The sequence below is a fragment of the Chaetodon trifascialis genome, chromosome 23, assembly GCF_039877785.1.
Source record: "Chaetodon trifascialis isolate fChaTrf1 chromosome 23, fChaTrf1.hap1, whole genome shotgun sequence".
Lineage (NCBI taxonomy): Eukaryota > Metazoa > Chordata > Actinopteri > Chaetodontiformes > Chaetodontidae > Chaetodon > Chaetodon trifascialis.
Genome location: NC_092078.1, coordinates 9,199,345 through 9,221,045, shown reverse-complemented (window position 1 = coordinate 9,221,045; position 21,701 = coordinate 9,199,345). Strand labels below are relative to the sequence as shown.

The following is a 21,701-nucleotide window of genomic DNA, read 5'->3' as shown; positions in this document are numbered from 1 at the left end:
AACCTAAGTTGTATTCCTGGCAGCAGGGGAGGCTTTGAAGCAGCATTTAGACCTTCATCTTACAGAATAACATTTACAATAAATAGAACAGAACAGTCAAATTGCTGAACTAAGGGGAGAGGTGGCACTTTGAGGGGACTTAGACTCATGAGCTCAGAATTTCCTGGGCTACAGCCCTGCTGGTCTCTTCACACTTTCTCTGCACAGATTATATTTTAGATTTATATAATCACATTTGTTGACTGAAATGTCAAAAGAAAGTGGCAGTTATTTTTGTATTTGCTGGGCTTTCATGCTTTCATTCTCTATAATAATAAATGCTAATAATTACGGCCGAACCGACAACTGCTTCATACATATAACTTCAAACATTACTTATGAGAATGATACAGAGCTCTCTTTATATTTAATGAGACATTACTTTGTGATATTTTGCACTATATGGCATGACTGTGCAAAAGGTTTTCAAGTAAGATTCGCTTCCTTCACATTCAGTAGTGTTGGCACCAAACCATAGCAACATGCATCTACATGGACTGACACCTGGATATGGTTCAAAGCCGCTGGGGAGCCACAGCCAGTCAGGTACAGAGACAGAGGAGCAGATAACAATGCACACTGCAGTCTATTCAGAACTATGGACTGCAAAATGCTGGCTGCATGCAGATTAAACTGAGATAAAGGAAAAACACAAAATAAAGTGCTGACCACAGGTGTGAACAAAGCACCATTTTCAAAAACATTTACAAATGGGGGACTCTACGGATCTTTGGGGAACTTTTTGAAGATCTTACTCCCTCGCATCTACAAACTCCAAGATAAATGGGATCTTTTATCAGTTTAGATGTTGTATAATTGTACAACTGGAGTACCGGCATCAATGCGGGCTTTAGATTCTAAGAACTGCAACCTTAAGTTCACAGGCTTTAGGGAATTTATCTGATCATGACGCCCTGAATTGCAAACACAGCTTATCATTGCCATCATTCACATTTTGGTTAAGATCCTCTTCATGAAGCTCCACAGAGTGTGAGAAAGTACTCCACCTTATTTGAAGTTAGAAAACTATTTTACAAACTTTAGAAAGCTTTGACAAAAGGCACTTTTATTGCATCGTAATGCCTATGAAGTCGATCCAGGATAGCTCGGTCCAGGGATGGGAAATGTCTGGCCTGCGGGCCATATGTGGCCTGCTAGACCCTTTGATCTGGCCCACAAGGCAATTCATGAATACGTAAAAAAGCAACTCAGAAATACAAAAGAGACCAGCAATTGCTTGTCTTCTGTGATGAAATAAAGTAAAGAAATAAGTTCATCACTGGATGAGATCACAGTGACAAACAAGGCTAATCTTGAGAGTCATTAAGGCTGCAAACATGCTAATCTGAATTAGTTGTGAGGACAAACGTACTTGGATAAAGTCAAGCTAATAGCTACAAGCTGAAACCTCATTCAGAAGGAGAATTGTGAAGGAGCGAGTTACCGTCTTCCTCTGCTCTGAGTTATATGAACTGTATATACATCCTGAGGATTTTCCCATTCTGAAGACATGCACTAGAGTTTGCATCTCAAAACCTGGAATTAGCATTATCACCACCTGACATCAGACGCTCTGCTTTGAAACAGTTTCAGCCATCGCATTAGAGCTTAGTGTGATACATGTGTTCAATACTTTAGTCAGGCTCTTGTGGGATGTTATAAAAAGTGAAATGGCCTTTGAAAGGAAAAAGGATCCTCACCTTGACTAACCTTTAGTCAAACTCAGCACATAGGTGTTATTTTAACCTCAGTGGGGAACAATCAAAGGTATTCATGCTTACAAAATCCAGTGACACAAATGAATAATCACTGCTGGTATGAGGTTGGTGAGAATCTTCAGCCCCTAAGAGGAAGGATTAAGTCATGAGGCATTTAACAGTCACCAGTATTTCCTTTCAAACGCATCTCTGCTATGTATAAGGGCTTTGTGTTCCAACCACAAAACAGGTTATATGTTTAAGCTGAAACATGACTCCCCTTTAGCCAGTTTGTTGTTGAATTGAAAGTGCAAGATCACTCGAGTGGCTAAAATTGTTTCACGGATTGTTAAAAGTGCGTATGTGCCAGGTCAAAGCACTTAGTAAGGAAATACCCAGCCTAGTATCAGGGCAGTTTATTAAATAGTCAAGTTAAATACAGAGATTTGTGTGCACGATTTTCAAACTAGTGAGGATCAAAGTAGTTTCACAGAGGAGACCAGGCTGTGGTGAAACCAAGAGTCAGCGTCGATTGCTTTAAGGAAGTAGTTATTTCAACCCAAACCACAAAATTTACCTAAACCTAACCAAGTACAGTTGGTCCCTTTCGTACCAGCTTTATTTTGGAAAGTCTAATGGGGTGTTACTGCTAGCATTACAGCAAAATGAGAACAAGGTGGATGAGGTGCAGGCATGCATTTCAGCTTCCAAGATTCAAAGATGAGTGTTAGGCAAAAAGGGGAACATTTGAGCTCATGTGCATGAATCCTGTAGATTAAACTTTGTGACTGTTTCAGGAACTGCTGTGAGATTGTGTACTTCCACCATCTACCCAGCCCTCCTCTCTATGACTTCACTTCATGAACAAAACCCTCACTGGAACATAAAAAAAAAAAATTCCCAGTGACCATAATCTACGTGGCAATTACATTTAAAATGTTCGACATTTGACAAGCCATACCTGTCTAATGCCCTTGCTCAACATGACATGCAGGGTCACAGCACGGTCAGGTGGTGCTGTTTGGAGGGTTTCTCATTTTAGGATCAGGGCTTAATGAGAGGACGAGAAAACAACCCGCTGGTGAGAACAAGGGGGACGGCCCGAGAGACGAGGCGTACGAGGAACGGATACAAAGGACAGCTTAGAGGACCTCTGATGTCACCAAAGCACCAGCAGAGTGGCTCATTGAAGCCAAAGTGCCTCCACTGTGTCGCCTTTGTCCGGTTCTTGTCAGGTTTGTCCCTCTCCTGTAATAATGAGCCCTTTGACAAGTGATTAACTTCATTGTGGCTTTTATTTATATTTTTTTCCACAAGTGTTTGTTTTAATGGCAGACCTAATTTCACTGGCTCTGAAGTAGCCTTTTCTATGAATACCTGAGGGTGAGCTTAAAAAAACTTAAACTCAAGGTTCACTTATTAGCTTTTATTCTGGGAATTTCAGCTACATCTCACAGTCTTCATCAGATGAAGAGTTCCCAGATTTGAGTCGAAGATGTCTTTTCTGGGTGAACATCTGCTGAAGAAGATTATGAGAAGATTACTGAAGCCAGGCAATTAGCCTTTAGCCTATTAAGCTAATAAGCTAACACATGTTTCCTCTTTTTCCAAAGGGAGGATTTGATTTTTCATCCTGAAATTTGACAACTTTGTCTTCCTTTCCTTTAAGACTTGGCTCTGATCCTCCCAGGTGGGCAGGGGGTACAGTTGTCCCCTAAGGGATGACCGCCCCCCGATGGGAGAATTGTTTTTACCCCAGCTGTGATTTGCTTGTGCTGCAACATCTAATTCCAAATACTATTTTGTCAAATCAATGCCTGGATTTTGTCTTGTTAAGGCCAGCCTGGTTTCCTACCGCAAGCAGGGTGCTTTAACCCCCCGATGAGGGCGGCAAGCTGAGGCCGCCCCTCACAACAAAACAACACACCACTCCACAGCAGCATGACACTTCCTCGACCAGCAAATGAGATGAAAGCTTAACCATGAAAATAGTGGTTCGAAAAGCTTGTGAAGCCCCGCTACCCTGCTAGCACAGAATAAAGATGGGCTGTCCACCCGCAACAAAAGCCGAACACAACAGGGAAAAACATCAAAGTGTGATTTCATCAGGGAAAAAAACACTCATGTGTCGGAAAGCACCCACTGAGAAAAACGCAGGTGAATTGATAGATAATAGCGCATTGCGGTTAAGCGCTACAGTTTATTTGCGCTTCTAACTTTTCCACACTGTGATACCCTTTCATTAGAGCGTTAAACAGACTTCACCTCGTACAGTGTTTTTGACGCTTTATCTCAAAATTCTGGTAAATTTAAATCACATTTTGCCAGGAATTAAATTAAGACCCGCATTTTATTATTATTATTATTATTATTAGTTCATTTGAATATATGGTTGTGATTTTATATATTTTCTGATGGCTGCATTTCTGCACGCTATAAGGTATTTGTTAAACAAATGTAACAAAGGACTGAACAATATTAAATAAGACTACAAATTTCTAAATCAGCACATGATATGCAATATGCTGCACTGTATAGCTGGAAACACTATACTTTTACACACAATGTTTAATTTAACTGGTTGATGAGGCCCAGCTTGATTTGGGAATCTACAAAGCAGACTAATCAAATGTGTAGTAGAGCATAAGGTGAGTTTTTTGTTCTCTGTCCACAGGTGGAATTACCTGCCTATAATTGCCTACAATTGTTCTTTGATCGAAGCAAAACTACAAGGAACAAGCTCAAGTTAACAAGGTGTGAAGTTCTTTAAATAAGGAGCTTTTTGTGGTACTTTAAGTGAACAGTGGCCCCAAAACAGGCTGTCATTGAAAGTCAGGAGAGTAGGAACAACACTCAATTCAAGGTCAATCCAATAAACTATGTACAAAATTATTAGTGTCTCGTCACACAGATCCTTATAATACACTGAGCAACATGACTGAAAGATATGCAGCATGCACCATGATACTGAGCAATTTTGCCAAGTACTAAGACAAGGTTGAATCCATTAGGAACTCAAACGTGCCACGTTCATGATTTCATCGTGAAATTCCAGAGGTTTAGGATTAAACTGCCTCGCACAATCAGATTGTTCCATGCACATGAATGTTTATTAAATGAGCTGCAGTGAAGTGTGGGAGTCAGAACGCAGCACATTCCCCAGTTTAAGTAGTGTATAGGAGTGTCGGCAGAGGCGACAGCGTGACAACAACAATAAAACAATGCTAAGCTCAAGCAGAAATCTGCATTTACTTAAACAGTTCAATCGTGATTAGACTTCACTGCTCAAACTGCAGCCACATTTTAAATATTCTGTTATTCAATATGATATCTGAGCTCTAAACATCCCCAGTGCCCTCAATTATCTTTGGAATAAATTCTGCTGAACACTGATGAACAGTATTTGCCATCCATCTCAATATGTGCAATGTCATGATTTGGCAGTAAGTGTATAAATGTGATTTTGAGTTTGCGGGCGACACATGCTCAGGACATTCCAACCTTATGAATAATTCACAGCTGCGAGAATAATGATGGCGGGTAAAACTTTGTGTGAGTAATTGCATAAGTAGACTCATCAGCATTAGGACTGTGTCTGTGTGTAGTAAATCTCATCGTTTTTCCACATCAAAATGTGCCAAAATGATACTGCTGCACAATGAGAATAATAAGCAAATCACTCACGACCACTTTATTATTATTTTATTTTTGCTCCTGCATATCCAAGCAACAATCAACTCATGCCAGTTTGACAGCTATTGTGAGCAGATCTGGAAACGTGAGAAAAGTTGTTCCACATTTTTCATCCGTGGGCAAGTTCTAATTCGCATTCTCAGCTCCCAGCATGCCTGTATTCCTTCCACCTGACTGTGCTCTTTGGTCAACCCTCTGTGCCTAAGTGACCATATATTGGTCTGGGCATCCATTCAGGGACTCTATTTTCTAGGTGATTGACTCTGAAAAACTTGTGTCGTAATCCCCAAACGTGTCCCCTGTGTTTGAGGAAGGGTCGGCATTGTTGAGACCCTGGGAGACCTGCCTGGTTGTACGTCTGTCATGCTGGGATTAAGAGCAGTGGGAGGAGCAGGATTTTAACAGGTGGAGAGATACCTCAGGAGCAGGATGGACCAGATCTGCTAGACCTGAGCCCACCTCCTGTCAGTCTTTCAAACCAAGGACATACTATTGCCCAGATAATCAAAATATTCATTGGTTATTTAATGATTTAACATAGTTTATGTTGAAACAAGGAGGAACAATGCTAAGATTGTACGGCCACGCTAGGCTGCGCTAAATGGAAAAGGCTAACACTAGCTTGGTTATATGTTCACAGGGACAATGCTAATATGTTAATATCACCAGATAATGTTGGCCGTGTTCATCATTGTAATTTAACATATTAACATGCTAATATTTGCTAATTAACTCTGTACATAATGTAGCTGAAACTGAGGGGGGTATTTGAGGTATTCCTTTATAAAACAGCCCATACTTTCCTGTTTAATTTCATTGTATGAATGAAATACTTACTGGATCGTAACTTTTGGTATCTAGTACTTGCAAAAAAACACAACATATCTCAACATCATGGTGGTGGTAGATTAAATGTCACAGGGTCAGCAAAGTCATCAGGATTTATCCTCAGGGAACCATGAATGTCCGTGAAATATCCATGAAATAGCTGTTGAAATATGAGATAGTCTGTCCCAAAATGGTGCGTCAACAGATGCACTTGCATGGCTAAAAACAAGACATTCAAAGCCTTTTTTCCTGACTCTGTTGCTATATATCACCAACTATCTCTTAAAATCAGCACTTGCCAGTCAAAGGGAATCAGACAGCGGGATAAATTTACAGACCACAACTCACCACTACATCTGTTCTGTCAGCAAGCCTATAGCGATGGATGAATGCTACACTTTTCCCAACAAAACAGGCCAATTTGTCTCCGTCAGTCAACATCTTAGCTCATCTTTTCCATCAGTGACCGGTCTAGCTGTCAGTTCAGGCCTGCACAGTTTGCAATGGAGGATTTTGTTTATCTCTTTTCCCTTGCAGCATTCAACAAAAGATAGTAAAATGATTATTTATCATGAAATAAAGATAATGTAAGTATTTATTGATCTCCAGACGGTAAATTCAGGTGTTGCAGTAGCACAAGGTTGAGAAGGAGAACAGATAAATGGAGAATAACAAAAAAAATAAAAATAACTACAAGTGTAAAATAATAAATTTTAAGCAAAGGAATTCAAACAAAAGAGCAATTTAAAGGCAAGCAGGATGCATAAAGTACCCATGACCAGCGTTGGACTTTGTAGTGAGAGAGCTGCTGCAACAGGCTGCCTACAGCTCAGAGCCTGGAAGTATAATCTACAGCAACAAATGGAGAATATTTAATACAGCTTCTCTGTTAGTTTTAGCAACTCATCCAAATGAATTCATCTCCTTAATGAGCTCCCTTCCCCTCTTCATCTTGGAAGAAATGAGCAATGCCATGAGCAATGGCTGCAATTCCGTCATGCTTCAATGCGATTGGCTGCAGATAAGGACCACCACCCACATTAACACGCAGGTAATTATTTGGATTTCTGCGAGCAGGTGGTGATGGAAGCAGGAGAGTCTGCGATCCAACTCCAGAGTATCTCCAGATAAACATCAGGGGTTCCGAGACACACCGACACCAGCCCCTGCAATGCTCAATACCCTCATAGCTCTCCCCAATCATGCAGTCATTATGCACAGCGTGTCGTAAAAAATGTGGGATAGCTATATAGGCCAAGGGGCTGGTGGAAATACTGTACTCTGCTCTGGGTTATGACTTGTACCAGCATAGGAATAAAGTGGTTTCTGTCAAATGAGACCAACAGCATCGATGGGAGGAAAGGGCAAAATTTAAATTGTAGTAGGCAGACTAATTTCTATAGGCAGCCATAATGGATGTTAATGTTAAAAAGGGGTTCAGATGTGAAAGCACAGATGGATTAAAGTAGGAGAGAGACAGCACAGTTTTATTTTTGGATTATAATTTGTGAAACTACTTTGTTTTTACACTTAACTATTAATATAATGAGATAACATGCTAATTAGCAAGCTGGGGGTGGGTTTTGGTATGTTAGGACAGAGTTAGATCCATGTTTTCAAACCCTCAAACCAGGATGCTTCAGTGTCTTTAATGCACACACGAGCGCTTATGTATAGACCATAAGCTTTCATAGGATCAGAGGCAATCATTACACCTTTCAGCACCATGGACACCATGAATGCAGCACGGCCAGGTACTCTACAGAGGAAGGAGTAAGCCTCCTGAAGAGCTTTAGAAACCAGTGACTTTCTCTTCAGTGAGACAGCTAAACTGTCACACTGGAGCCCCAAACGTCACAGCCTATGACTCATCGGCCTGTAACAGCGTCAACAACAACACATTGATTGACACATACAGACAAATCACTGTTGATGTCGGACATGTGGTGCATTTTTTTCATTTTTATCTTACATTGCTTTGGGTAATAGTGAGTGGCACAGGACATGATAAACGTCTACGTAAGCGCAGAAAACAAGTCTAATTTTATCATTATTATTTTAATTGTGTGTGAAATCTGCAACAGTTTGTGTTTTATGGATATTTGTCGGGATTTAGGACAGCCATCTTGAAACCAGGACAATCTTGGACAAACGTGGGATATTTTAGCTGCAAGGTGCTAAAATGCTACATGGCGCGAAGATGAACCATAGAGGCGGTAATTGGGTGGTAATTCTTGCAGTGAGGCTAAAAGTATGTGCATCTTTAGTCCATGTTCAGTATGTATCACACTGGACTTTGCATTATGCACAAATTTGTACACATTTTGTTATAATGTGCATATTTTTGAGGATATTTGATTGTATATTTAATCTATAATTTTTCTGTACCTATTTTATTGAAAATATGCTGATCAGCATCTGACAAAAATACAAATACAAGGACGCAGACAAGCACTCTTACTTGTTTTCGCACACGTAAATTAAACTTTCTGACAGTTTGTGTTGAGTCCAACGGCTCAAAGAGCTGAAAAATAGCTGCTGTGACTTGTTGGCCGATGTTGTACATACGTGACGAATCCATCTCCACCTTAATCATCTCATCTCCTCTCTCTCTCGCTCTCTGGCTGTTGCTGCCTTTGTATGGAGGTTTCAAGTCATCGCAGATAAGGACCGTTTTCACACTGTTAATCAGATCGTCCTGACGATCTGCTCCCCTGCAACATGCATAACTTGGCATGGTGTTTTCCTGTGAGACATTCACCTCAGATCTAATCCCCTCAAGCTCTCCACTCCACTGGACTGATGGGAGGTGGCAGGCAGCCGTGGATGAGTTACTACGGAAAGATTATGACTGTATGATGCAACGCTGGAGGAAAGAACAGGGTCAGGGGAACTCGCAGGGAAAATGTCCAAAGAAACTTCCCGTTGTTTCACAAAGTCACATCACAACGTTGTAACCTTGTAGTCGATTTCCATTTTCCATTTCCATTTAAACTTGATTAATGCAGAGAAAGTTTGCTTGTGTTTACTTTTTTTTGCCAGCGCAGCCTGCTTCATATTCATGCATTGAAGTTAGGGAATCAGCGCTTTGCTCAAAGGCACGACTCGACTACAAGGACATGACATCACGTAAAATCAATAGACCTCCGCCGATATCATAAAACGCTCAGAATTATGCAACGATACCAGGGGATTATTGATAGAATATTGATGAAAAGTTTGACATGAGTAAAAACCACAATAATAAACAGGAGAATAGTTTTGTGCTTTGTCTTTGTGGCAATTAAAAAAAAAGCTTGAATTACCCAGGGATGTATGAAAATGGCTCCTTCAGGGCACCAGTCCTCCATCTTGCCTGCAGTCATTAATTAGATCTAATCAACACCACAGGGAAAAGTTACTGTCAAGACTAATTAGCTAAAATGGAGCTTCTGTAATGGGAAACAAATGAACAACAACAGTTAACTGTAACAGCCTGCTCCATGCTTCATGGCTCATTCAGCCTCAGCAGGAGAGATTTTTGGAGCAGCACCGTTCAGAATTATATTAGCACTTGATTACTGCTTTGAGGGAAGGTCTGAATATTCGGCTCACTTGCAGGTTTTGAATGATAAAATGATATTGAACGGGCGTGTTTGCGAAGTATTTTCAGTCACTATGCTGTAGTAAAAAGAATTTTTTGCTGAATTCTCCTCCATATGCGATACACACACACACACACACACACCTCTGCCAGGTTGCCTATTGTAAGCACCACGCAAGCTTCCCTCCAACCCCAGGCCTCAGAGGTCATGAGAAATGTTGACTTAATCCTTTCTTCGTGCCCACACTGCTTCTGAGAGTCAAGGCAGGGAGTAAAAAAAAAAAGAAGGAACCTTTGTTTCTCCCACAGCGCTGCGAACAAAAGGGGATGGGATTGGGAAAAGCGTACACACACACCACCTGCAATTAAGAGCTTAGAGTTCGTCCTCTCAGCACAAAACCCTCAGCGGCCGAGGGGAGCAGAGGAAACGTCGAGATTAGGTGGGAAGCACTACGAGGGTGTTAGAAAAACATTTGTCACAGAATATTATTTACAGGATGCTGGGGGACTGACACCTTATACCCTGTGGAAGAGTAATTGTGGAGGATTTGATAATTAGCGGCTATTGATGACAATTAAGCACTTTAACGACTTGGGTTGGAGGTTTGCACCGCGGTCACACAAATCATGAACAAGCCTCTGTTTGTTTGCCCATATGTTGGATAGAGCAATTAATATGTGGGCATCTGCTGAGGAAGAGGAGGTGTTAAGTGGTCATGAGAAGCACCAAAAAATGCTGCCAATCCATGTAGCGTACAGTCAAACGATACAGAGAGAGAAGTGTTGGCCTCGGGATGCAAACCAGAAAGTTGCCACTGCTCACACAGTGCAGTCATCTGAACTTTACTGAAAATGCCAACTTCATTAAAACAAAATTGGGTCAAATGCAGCGAGTGCAAATTAAAATCAGCAAAGGGAGACGAGATGATTGTAATTAACATCTCTTCAATCAAGATGGAGTGTGAGAATTATAGCTTGATGTTTTACATTTATTGCTCGACTCCGGGGACCTTCTCAGGTGGCACAATATGACTTGTGCCATTTAAAGGGCTGTTTATGTACAGAAATGCAGACACGTGTGTGGACCTTTAGGGAAAACTCAACAAGTTTGTGCACACTTTTTAATCAGAACAACAATAATTTCTGTAGCTAGTTCGGTGCTAACATACTCTCAGATATATGATAAAAACTGGATATATGGAAAATAACATTGCGAATACTTTAAAAATGCAACAACTGCAATATGTCCAGATGCAAATATGTTACAGACTAAGAAACCAGTGATTAGTTTGCATGCTGACCTGGATTCAGCTGCAGATTTTAAGACTTTAAAAAAGTCTTTGCATTTCAAGATTTTGCTTCTTTTTTTTTTAATTAATTTGAATGAGAATATGAACCTTAGCGTTCTCAGAATAAGAAGATCCAGATGCTAAACACAATTTCTAGATATTCTCTAATGATTAAATAACACATTGTGCAGCATTGTGCCGCCTCTGTGGAGGTTTGTGATCTCATACACAGCAGCCCAGTTTCTTTACTTGTTATTTCAGATATCCTGTAGAGAACCCCTGTTGTTAACCTGCAACCAACGTTCTGCATTTTGTACCGACACAGATGCAGCGTCCGTCTGATCTGCTGGAGCGGTTTTCTTCCCAGTTCTGAATTATAGGGATGTCATTTATAGGCACACCGCTGCCTCCATACTTAGACCCACAGATTCTCTCGGCTTCATCACTGCGGATAATTACAAAACTCACCACTGCATCTTATATGATAAGGTCAGTTGGTCTCCAACTGAGAGACGTAATAACCACTGATCTTTATTTATCTACAAAGCTCATGTTGGAAAATGGCCATATTATAGGCTCATCTCATTTCTGCTGCTCTGAGACTCTGGACTCACTCTAATAATTAGATGATGCTTCAGGCACACTGTAGCAGAAATGGAGATTGCTTTTACTGTTAGTGCATAGCTTTTCATTTTCTTGTCACATTATTTTAGTCATTTTTTTAGTGTTATTATAATGCATACATACATTTTTTGGTGATCCTCTGGCCTCTCCTCTACCACCACCATCAGACCATTATGTGGGCAATTAAACATCAAAATCTAATTCATATTCCCCAATGGATGAACTTATTTCTGCAGTCAGGTTTTTTTTTTTTTATGGTATTATTACATTTTGCAACATGGCTCGCAAATTGAGACATTTTAACAAGATGTGGTGTAACATTGTCATTTCATTCTGCGAGTACATGCACATAGGCCAGGGTTGTTTCGGGGTTCTTCCCGGGGGGTGGCACTGCATGGCGCCTGGTCCCGGATCATTTATAAACCCACACCCGAGCCATGCTGGTACCCCCGGAGCAGCCTGTGGTGGGTGGCAGCAGCAGCAGCCCCAGCAGAGGCTGTAGGATGCAGACCAAGCCAGGCGTGTAATCCCTCTCTCTGAGTTGGAACGCACCGTCGATGCAGGAAAATAAATATGGAAGGGTGAACCGCTGAATGAGGGAGATAGGGGAGAAGCTATTACCAAGCAGAGAGCCAACAATTAAGACCAGGATTTGTTTTTACAGTGTCACCATTTTGAGAATTTCGATACGGAGTGCTGTCAGTTTGCTGTAAAACATTCAAACCATGCAACTCTGCAGAAAAGACCAAGTGTAAGGTGTTTCACTGAAGTGCTGAATTTAATCATTTCTTGCTCTTGTGGCGTTCTTCCAAAGCTCTCCACCAAATGGACCTGCACAAAATCCTTCATTTGACTGCATACAACATCGCATTCACACACGCAGGATTGTAAGTCCCTACTTCATTTGAGAAGATGGATTAACAGCACTCACGTTCTGCCTTACGCTGCCACTCGCAAAGTGCTTTAGGTCACTCTTTCCTAATTTGGATCAATCATCCCATTTCCCCTCTTTGAAACAGTGTTTCTCATTCAGCATAATGTAGCGGCTATTTGTCAGCGCTGTGTCATGTGCTCGCCTCTTCACTATTAGTGCTCCCTCTCTGTCAGGGTGACTGAATGCGAGCTTTCTCCACTGTCTGAGCCTCATTTGAAATTCAAATATTGCCTCATTGCTGAGCCTCAATAATATTGACTTTCACTTACTCTCCAGAGGCACCAGGGATATATTTAGGACTGGATTGTGTTTTTTCTTAAAGTGCGTCTTGCAACGTCTGGGACTTTTCTGGACTGTGATCAAATGCTGCAGGGTATGCAAAGTCTTGTCTGGCTTGAAGGTAGTGGAAATCACTATCAAATTCCAGACAAACCTGATACAAATCTAAGATTTATGTTGTTGTTGTTGTTGTTGTAATTAGATAATAAACCCTTTCGAGACTGAGACTCAGTGTGGTTTGTGGAACTTTTCTCAATGCAAATTTAGTCCCAAAAACCCCAATTTTGGAGCATTTTTTTCTGCAGTATCAATATCATTTCCACCAGTTTGCAAAGAGAGGAAGAGGAGTGCACGCTGCAGCTGCATCAGTGGTCCACTAGATGGAGTGCTACATCACCAAAGACTGTTTCTAAATCGTGGGGGAGATACAGGAGATCATAAAAGGTTTGATTATTAATGGCAATATCAGAGCACAAAGGTGCTAAATTCAGACAGTGTGAGTGAAGATGAATACAATCCTTTTTTCATTTATCTGTCAGTTGTATAAATAAATATATGCTTGTGCCATTCATTCACAAAAAATTTTGTCAGGAGGAAGAGATTCGACTGATCAATGTGGATTTTAAGGTTAATTGGCTGAATTTAAACTGCAGGGAGATATTGGTGTATTGGAAACTTCAGTTTAGACTATTATTTTCATCCTTGATTTATCTCCCACTATGTTTTTAAATATTATTGTTTCCCAGAGCCCAAAGGGACGTCTATGAATTACTTGTATTGTCTGACCAATACTCCAATAAAAATATTCAGTGCAGACAAAAGCAGGAGCTCCTGAGAAGCTGAAACCATTTACTGTGTTTTGTTTTTGTTTGCAGATTTGCATAAAGGTCCTGAAAACCTTTTTTCTCAATCAGCTTCTCTCTGCGAGCGACAGGTTCCAACATAAACATAAGATATTCTGTCACAGCTTGATTTCAGATCTACTTCAGTTAACTAAACCAGTGGTTCCCAACCAAGCTGACAACCCCTGACCAAGTGACATATTTCATGGATATTTCATATTACATTCAATATATACCAATAATAGTACAGAACAACTGATGAACTGTGTAGTTGATCCAGATAGTGAACACGATAACTGCAGGACGTTTATGGAGAACGAGCCATTTGGATGAATTCTGAGCACATTATTTCCTGTCAGCATCAGAGATTAATTTTATTTTTAATATTCTCTGTCTATATCATGTATGTTTTTTACAATTAAGCTACACAGCAGTACATAAAGCAGTTCAAATTAGCGCCACCTTTACCCACTCAAGCGTTAAAGTGATACATATATGAGAATCCAGTAATATAACATACAGTGTGTGATATCTAAGAGTAATATCAGACCCAGAGACACAGAGAGAGAAATCTTTAAAGGCTGCACACCATCATAAACATCCGAGTGGATTTGAGAGGTCACAGTGCGGCTGTTCTGATCATTTAATATGTCTTAATCTCATACAGTGCAAAGTATACCTGATGAGCTCAGCAAAGAGTCAAAGTGCAAACTGTCTTTATTGACAGCAGTAAAAGGAGTTGTGCCATCTGTATTGCAGTGACAGTGAAAACATCACAGCTAATATTTCTACAGTATGTCTGTGTTACTGAGCATTGAGAGCTCATTGATCACATTAACTGAGCACAGGAATTAGGTTTCCCCCACAGATTTATCCTCCAACCATCTTTTATAAGCAACAATATCCGTCATGCTACGTGAGACAAACTGCACTCATTCATCTTTATCCCAAATGTATTTTTAACCAAAGGGCAGCAGTGGTGAACTATAATAACCATGCAGCTCAAACAGGACGTATGCTATCATCATCTACACTATAGGCATCTTTCTCTGTCTTTAACATATCCTATTTACATAGCATCACATCCCTGCTGTGCTAATGCTGTCATATTGAATGGAAGTGGAATCTAGTGGTGACAGTATTCAGGATTCTCTCAGTGGCCATAATCCAGCAGTCCAGCTCTGAGTTCACAGTTATTCAGCTGCTGTCTCATCTTTAGTCCTTGAAAGGTGTCAATGGTGCTATGGATGAAATTGTACCAGCTTCTGAGCTACAGATCGATCTCCGTGACAAATGGGCAAACTCTTTCCACTGGTGAAGAGCACACGGTTTGGATGAAAGCTCCAGAAAAAGCTTGCAAGCAGAGCTCAAGTTGGAATAGTTTTAAAATCACTTTATGATTAAACTACATTTTCGTGCCCCGATAAGATAACTTAAACAAAAATTAATGCAGGCTTGAGGTTCAATGATGAATGGATTGATGAATGAAATCCACTGGCTGCCTAGAGTTGTAGAAATAGTCCATCAACTGTACACCTTTTCAACAAGTGTCAAACATTTCATATATGACATGAAGGGCGCCATTTTTTCCTCTGATCTTTGTAAGCATGCCAGCTCAAGTTGTCACTGTGAAATGGTGCTTTACAACTTGTTTTCATGCCAGGGCGACAGAAATGGGCTCAGCTGAGTGACAAACAAACAGCCGGCCGTTCCTTCCTTGCAGAACAATGCAGCAGTATTTAACCCAGCTCCAGATTCACCAGGAGAAGTTCCTCTTCAATTATTTACAAATATATCCTCTGCAGCGAGTGCCTTACGTTTGACCCAGTAAGAGAACGGCCACATCAGCAGACGGATAATCAGTGAGATAAAGAAGAGCAGCGTCCATGTCAGGTCAGCGAGCGTAGGGTGGCACAGAGAAGAGAGGGCTGTATATAAATGGAGGTCAATAAGCAGTCACAGTCCCACGATTTGCTTGTGCTTCATCACCAGCTGCCTTCTGCCCAGCGAGCCTGCAGCCATGGCATTCAGTGGAGTCTGGAAGGTCGACCGCAACGTCAACTATGACAAGTTCATGGAAGCAATGGGTGAGTGTGTGAGGGCCTGTGTGTCGATCACACTGAATGCTGTATTACATTTTGACTTTGTTGTATGAGTATTACACATTGCACTGAGGTGTTGGTAACTTTATGGTATCAAATATAAAAATATCAGCAGATCTTTCAATGTACATACTTGGGAAGCAGACTCTTGAGTTGCATTTCATCACGTCACAGCAATAATACAGTGACAAGTTTTGATTTTTTCTGCTCCACAATTAAGGCGTCAACATCGTGAAACGCAAGCTGGCCGAGCATGACAACCTGAAGATCACCATCGAGCAGAACGGGGACAAGTTTCACATCATAGAGTCCAGCACCTTCCGCACCAAAGAGAATGACTTCACCCTGGGCATCCCATTCGAATACACCCTGGCTGATGGCACTGAAGTCTCAGTGAGTGCGCTGAAGTGGCTTATTAAACCAACAGCAGCTGGTACAGGTGCTGCTTCATGAGTTCAATGCAGGAGGAAATGGTTTGCTTTAGGAAAATATGGTTTATTTTTAAGACTGATGGATTCCTTGCTAATGGGGCAAGTGCAAGCCAACCAAAGCCAATGCTGCTGAAAGCAATGGAAAGCTCTACTCTACCCTGGATCTGTGCTGTGGTTGCTGAATGAGGGTCAACTGAACATTGAAAAACCCATTAAAACCAAACACATACTGTCAGTGAAACATGATATATGATATACACAAATGTAACACAACAAAGGAAGAGCTTCTATCACAAGTTTTATGTTTTCAACCAGGGTTCGTGGGAGTTGGAGGGTGAGATGCTGAAAGGTAAATTCACCAGGAAAGACAACAACAAGGTCCTGACCACCACCAGAGTTCTGGTGGGAGGAGAGCTTGTGCAGGTCAGTGCAGGTCCAGATGCATTTCAGCAATAATGTTCAATATTCATTTGTTTGGTTTCAATAAATGTCTCCATAAACCAACACACCTCTCTTTTCCCCTGCAGAGTTACAACTATGAGGGAGTGGACGCTCAGAGGATTTTCAAGAAGTAGTGACCTTCAGTCTCAAGTTCCTTTTTTATTTTTATAAGGATGACACGATATAGATTTGTAGTTTTCTTTTTTCTAACAAGACAAGGCTAAGATGATTGTATTGTTATGGGATTCTGCTTCATATACCTCAAAATGTTTATATTTTATGAAAAAAATAGCTGACCACTATGCAGCTGGGCAGGCAGGTGAACAAAATCAGGTAATCAGCTAAAACACTTAGCATGAGAGAAGCTGACAAAGGACAGAAAAGTACAGCTTTGCAGGAAAACAACTCAGGATAACATGACATATAAAGCACAAGCAAACTGAAGGAGAACATGCGTCACCATGTCAGTCTAATGTGTCTTACCTCAACACCAAGTGTATCCCAGAAGAGGCCAAAGACTCTGGTGATATCCCGCCGTGCGGTTGGTTTGGGCTTTTTCCTGCCCAGATTTTTTACATGTTTGTCTCTGAGATTTATATTCCCACTCTAATACAAAAGAGGAGGATGGAATTTTGTGTTTGTGTTCCTCCGTGCATTGAAAAATGTCATTGTGCAATAAAAAACTTCAACAGCAGCTCGTCTCTCCAGAACCAATGTCCCAGTTACTCATGATACTCCACAGAACAAGTTGTCAGCAGTCTTCAGAGGGACTCCTTCATCAGGACAACCAATCAAAACTGTTTGCTTGTTTATGGATTATACAAGGTAATGGACTACTGTTGAGTATCTATATTTTCAATATAACACCAATGGAAATTCTTCCACCGCTGTTGTATTGGGGTGGAAAACTTATATCTCAACAGCTGGGCAAAAAATACCAAAATTATCAGCATGATTAGATTTAACTTGAGATGAGTGAGATGCTGTTTTGTTAAACCTGACTACACTGTATTGTTAACCTCCTCAAAACAAGAACTGGAAGGCAGCTTAAAGCAGCAATAAAGCTCCCAAACATCATGAAACATATCTGTTTAAGCAGATGGGAAATAAGTCTCTTTGCACTGATGGTTCTTGTATATTACCTGCAACAATAAAGCAATTTTTGTGTGTCACTCCAGTCTGATATTGGTGTTATTTTTAACACATTTGAGTTCAAGATGCATTGTGTTAAAGGTGCATATAGTTTGATGAATCCGTTCTGAAAACCTTACAGTTGTGCTAAAAGTCCTCAAGGTCACTTATACTTGATTATCACGATTGAGTACAAAGCTCATATCTTGACCATAATATTTTCTGAGCATCATAAATTCAAAATCTTAATTAAGCAGAAGGATTCTGCTGAAATGTCACATGACTACAGTGTTTTAGACCCTGCTTTAAAGTCTCTCCTACACAGCATGGCTGCAGTCTGATCTCGCGATGACGGCAGGGTCTTGTGCTGTCATGCGCTGGCCTTTGGGTGCTGTCCTCATTAGTAGGCCTGAACAGCTGGGCAGAAAAGCACACAGGGGAAATGAGGTTTTCTCACATGATGGGGCTGTTGAGATGCCGTGGATAAGGACTTTGATTCAGTGTGAAAATGGGAAGAAATGATTTGTGTATGCACTGAGGCTCTCTGACCACAAGAGGGCGATCTGTGCCAACTTTTAGACACTTCAGAGCAAGTATGAACGCTGGAATCCTCATATAATGATTAACATGTACTTTTGGATTAGTCCCCAGATGTTTAGCACAAAAAATGTAATGATACTGCTTTAATGGAGAGACTTGGTTAAATCTTGGGATACCTACCTGCTCTCATCTATCCTCACTGAGCACTTTCTCCTCTTTAGTTTTACATTTGAACCAGTACTGTTTCTACTGCACTAGTATCAATCAATCGCAGCCCCCCCACTGAGCCCTGAGTGGCACCTCCTTTCATGGAGGTATAAACCCACTGCTCACAAGGCTAATCGGGCAGAGGCAGGGCTGCTTTGAACACCGGTTTTCCCCTGAACCCACCATTGGGAGCATAGTCCTCTGAGACCCCTCAGATGGTGTGGGGCTGGAGGATTGTGAGCCTGCAGATTTTAGTGCAAAAATGGGTTAGTGGGCCTCTTTTCTTGTCCTGTGGATGTGCAATCCAGAGTGACTTTTATGCTTTCCATCTTTAAATTAGCAATCCATCTAATAAGACTGTAGCTGTGACTCATATACAGTGAGTGACAGATGTGTTCTGGTCTGCACCCATTCAGCCCTTTATTGCACAGTTCACATCTTTTACCTAACTCCTCCTCATTAGTGTCTAAAACACCTTAATAGTGAGACCACTAATTAATAATAAAGAGTAACTGAGACCACAGGGACACAGCAATATGGAGCAAATGAACTAATTGTATGTTTTTAACAGAGTCATTGGTGACATTATAAAAAGTTACATCAGTGTGCGAAATCTAAGAGTAACATCAGGCCCAGAGAGACAGAGAGAGAATCTCGACAGGCTGCAACACCATCATAAACAACCGGGTGAAGGTGAGAGGCTATTCTGATGATAAAACCAGATATTAAAACAATCATTCAATATGTCTTATCTCATATAGTGTAAAGTATACCTGGTGAGCTAAGGTAAGAATCAAAGTGCAAACTGTCTTTATTGACAGCAGTAAAAGGAGTTGTGGGATGAGCAATAAACAGCAATGAGTATGCAGCTTTTTCCCTCGAGAAAGCAGCTACAGCGGCCTGTTGTCCAAGGACACAACCTGAATGACAACAGCTCTGTTTTGTTTTTACATCCTTTATTCCATTTTATTATGGTTTTATTATCATTTATTATATTTCTTGTTATCTTATCTTAGCTTAGCTGAAATTCTGGAAACAGGTGGAATTGCTGGCACGGCTCTTTTGAAATGTCACAAAAGGAAGGAAGAGTCCAGCAAATAACCCCTGTCAAATGGCTAACTGACATTTTTAAACTTGATCTTATTGTATGAGATAAACAAACACAATATAATGAGTTAGCTTTCTTGTGGATTTGATTGGATTTGGACAGAGCCAGGCTAATGTTTCTCCCTGTTTCTAGCCTTCATGCTAAGCTAGGCTATACAGTTGCTGTCTTCAGCTTCACATTTTCGTCCTTAAAAGATGTCAAATGATGCTATGGATGAAACTGTAATAGCTTCTGAGCTTGTCAGTCAACAGATCCATCTCCATGACAAATGGGCAAACTCTTTCCACTGGTGAAGACCATGTGATATGGATGAAAGCTCCAGAAAAAGCTTGTAAGCAGAGCTCAGGTTGCAATGGTATTAAAATCAACAATCACAAGAATTATTTAGGAGTGAATCCTCTGCAGCAAGTGCCTGACATTTGACACAGCATTGAAACGGCAAAATCAGCAGGCAGGTAGTTAGTGAGATAAAGAGCAGCCTCCATGCCAGGTCAGGGAGTGTAGGGTGGCAGTGCAGGGGTTGGCAGAGAGGAAGGAGGGATGTATATAAATGGATGCTAATGGGCATTTACAATCCCACATTCTGCTTATGCTTCATCACCAGCTGCCTTCTGCCCAGCGAGCCTGCAGCCATGACATTCAACGGAACCTGGAAGGTCGACCGCAACGTCAACTATGACAAGTTCATGGAAGAAATGGGTGAGTGTGCATCACGCTGAACACTGTTACAACATTTTTTTTGCACCACGTCTGGCCTTATAATCAAGTTTATGAGGGCAATGTGTGTCAGGTCCTTCCTGATAGTTTGACTTTGCTGCATGTGTACTACATACTGCAGTGAGGTGTTGGCAACGTTGAGGTGTTTATGGTACCAAACATACAAATAGTAACAGCTAAGATAAGATCTTTCTGTGGAAATACTTGGAAAGCAGACTCGTGAAAAGCAGAGCTGATATCAAGTTAACTTTCACTAAATAATCTTTATTTCATCCCATCTCAGCAACAATACAGCTGAAAGTTTTGATTTTTTCTGCTCCACAATCAAGGCGTCAATATCCTGAAACGCAAGCTGGGCGAGCACGACAACCTGAAGATCACCATCGAGCAGAACGGCAACAAGTTTCATATCAAAGAGTCCAGCAACTTCCGCAGCATAGAGATTGACTTCACCCTGGGCATCGTGTTCGACTACACCCTGGCTGATGGCACTGAACTCTCAGTGAGTGCGCTGAAGTGGCTTATTAAACCAACAGCAGCTGGTACAGGTGCTGCTTCATGAGTTCAATGCAGCAGGAAATGGTTTGCTTTAGGAAAATATGGCTTAGTTTTAAGACTGATGGATTCCTCCAACCAAACCAAGCCAAGCCAACTAAAGCCAATGCTGAAAGCAATGGAAAGCTCCAGTGAATATTAATTTACTGTGGATCTGTGCTGTAGCTGCAGGAATGATGGTCAAATGAACATGGAAAAACCCGTACTGCCATTGAAACCTGGCAAATATACACAAATGTGAGAAGAGCTTCTATCAAAAATTGTATATTTCCAACCAGGGTTCGTGGGAGGCGGACGGTGAGATGCTGAAAGGTAAATTCACCAGGAAGGACAACAACAAGAACCTGGCAGTCACTAAAGGTCTGGTGGGAGGAGAGCTTGTGCAGGTCAGTGCAAGTCCAGATGCATTTCAACAATAATGTGCACTATGTTCATTTGTTTGATTTCAATCAACGTCTCCATAACCCAACACACCTCTCTCTTTCCCTGCAGAGTTACAGCTATGAGGGAGTGGACGCTCAGAGGATTTTCAAGAAGCAATAACCTCAAGTCTCAAGTTCCTGTTTTTATATGGATGACCCAATAGAGTTTTATGGTTTTCTTTTTTCTATCAAGACAAGGCTAAGACAATTGTATTGTTATGGGATTCTGCTTCATATAC

General features: G+C 41.1%; 3 protein-coding genes across 4 annotated transcripts in view; 2 read left to right on the top strand and 1 right to left on the bottom strand.

Moving 5' to 3' along the window:
* LOC139351065 (doublesex- and mab-3-related transcription factor A1-like) overlaps positions 1-21,701 on the bottom strand; it is a 63,229-nt gene that overhangs the window by 8,980 nt on the left and 32,548 nt on the right. The window lies entirely within an intron of this gene.
* LOC139351211 (fatty acid-binding protein, intestinal-like) lies at positions 15,619-21,639 on the top strand. 2 transcript variants are annotated; one of them, XM_070992994.1, is made up of 5 exons: positions 15,619-15,895; positions 16,131-16,303; positions 16,657-16,764; positions 16,869-16,932; positions 21,591-21,639. In XM_070992994.1, exons 1-4 carry the CDS (start codon positions 15,829-15,831, stop codon positions 16,914-16,916), a joined length of 396 nt encoding a protein of 131 aa, XP_070849095.1. In that variant the 5' UTR covers positions 15,619-15,828; the 3' UTR covers positions 16,917-16,932; positions 21,591-21,639. The 2 variants fall into 2 exon arrangements, with proteins under 2 accessions (XP_070849095.1, XP_070849094.1); XM_070992993.1 differs by lacking the exon at positions 21,591-21,639 and having other exon boundaries at positions 16,869-17,043.
* Positions 20,366-21,693, top strand: LOC139351210 (fatty acid-binding protein, intestinal-like). Its single transcript, XM_070992991.1, has 4 exons — positions 20,366-20,467; positions 20,815-20,987; positions 21,319-21,426; positions 21,533-21,693. The coding sequence occupies exons 1-4, from the start codon at positions 20,401-20,403 to the stop codon at positions 21,581-21,583; spliced, it is 399 nt and encodes a 132-aa protein (XP_070849092.1). The 5' UTR covers positions 20,366-20,400; the 3' UTR covers positions 21,584-21,693.

Excerpts from the sequence above, each read along its gene's own strand:
- LOC139351211 (XM_070992994.1), top strand. The coding sequence starts at position 15,829 with ATGGCATTCAGTGGAGTCTGGAAGGTCGACCGCAACGTCAACTATGAC. Across the intron at positions 16,304-16,656 it reads CTGATGGCACTGAAGTCTCA|GGTTCGTGGGAGTTGGAGGG; the intron begins GTGAGTGCGCTG and ends GTTTTCAACCAG. Across the intron at positions 16,765-16,868 it reads TGGGAGGAGAGCTTGTGCAG|AGTTACAACTATGAGGGAGT; the intron begins GTCAGTGCAGGT and ends TTTCCCCTGCAG.
- LOC139351210 (XM_070992991.1), top strand. The coding sequence starts at position 20,401 with ATGACATTCAACGGAACCTGGAAGGTCGACCGCAACGTCAACTATGAC. Across the intron at positions 20,988-21,318 it reads CTGATGGCACTGAACTCTCA|GGTTCGTGGGAGGCGGACGG; the intron begins GTGAGTGCGCTG and ends ATTTCCAACCAG. Across the intron at positions 21,427-21,532 it reads TGGGAGGAGAGCTTGTGCAG|AGTTACAGCTATGAGGGAGT; the intron begins GTCAGTGCAAGT and ends CTTTCCCTGCAG.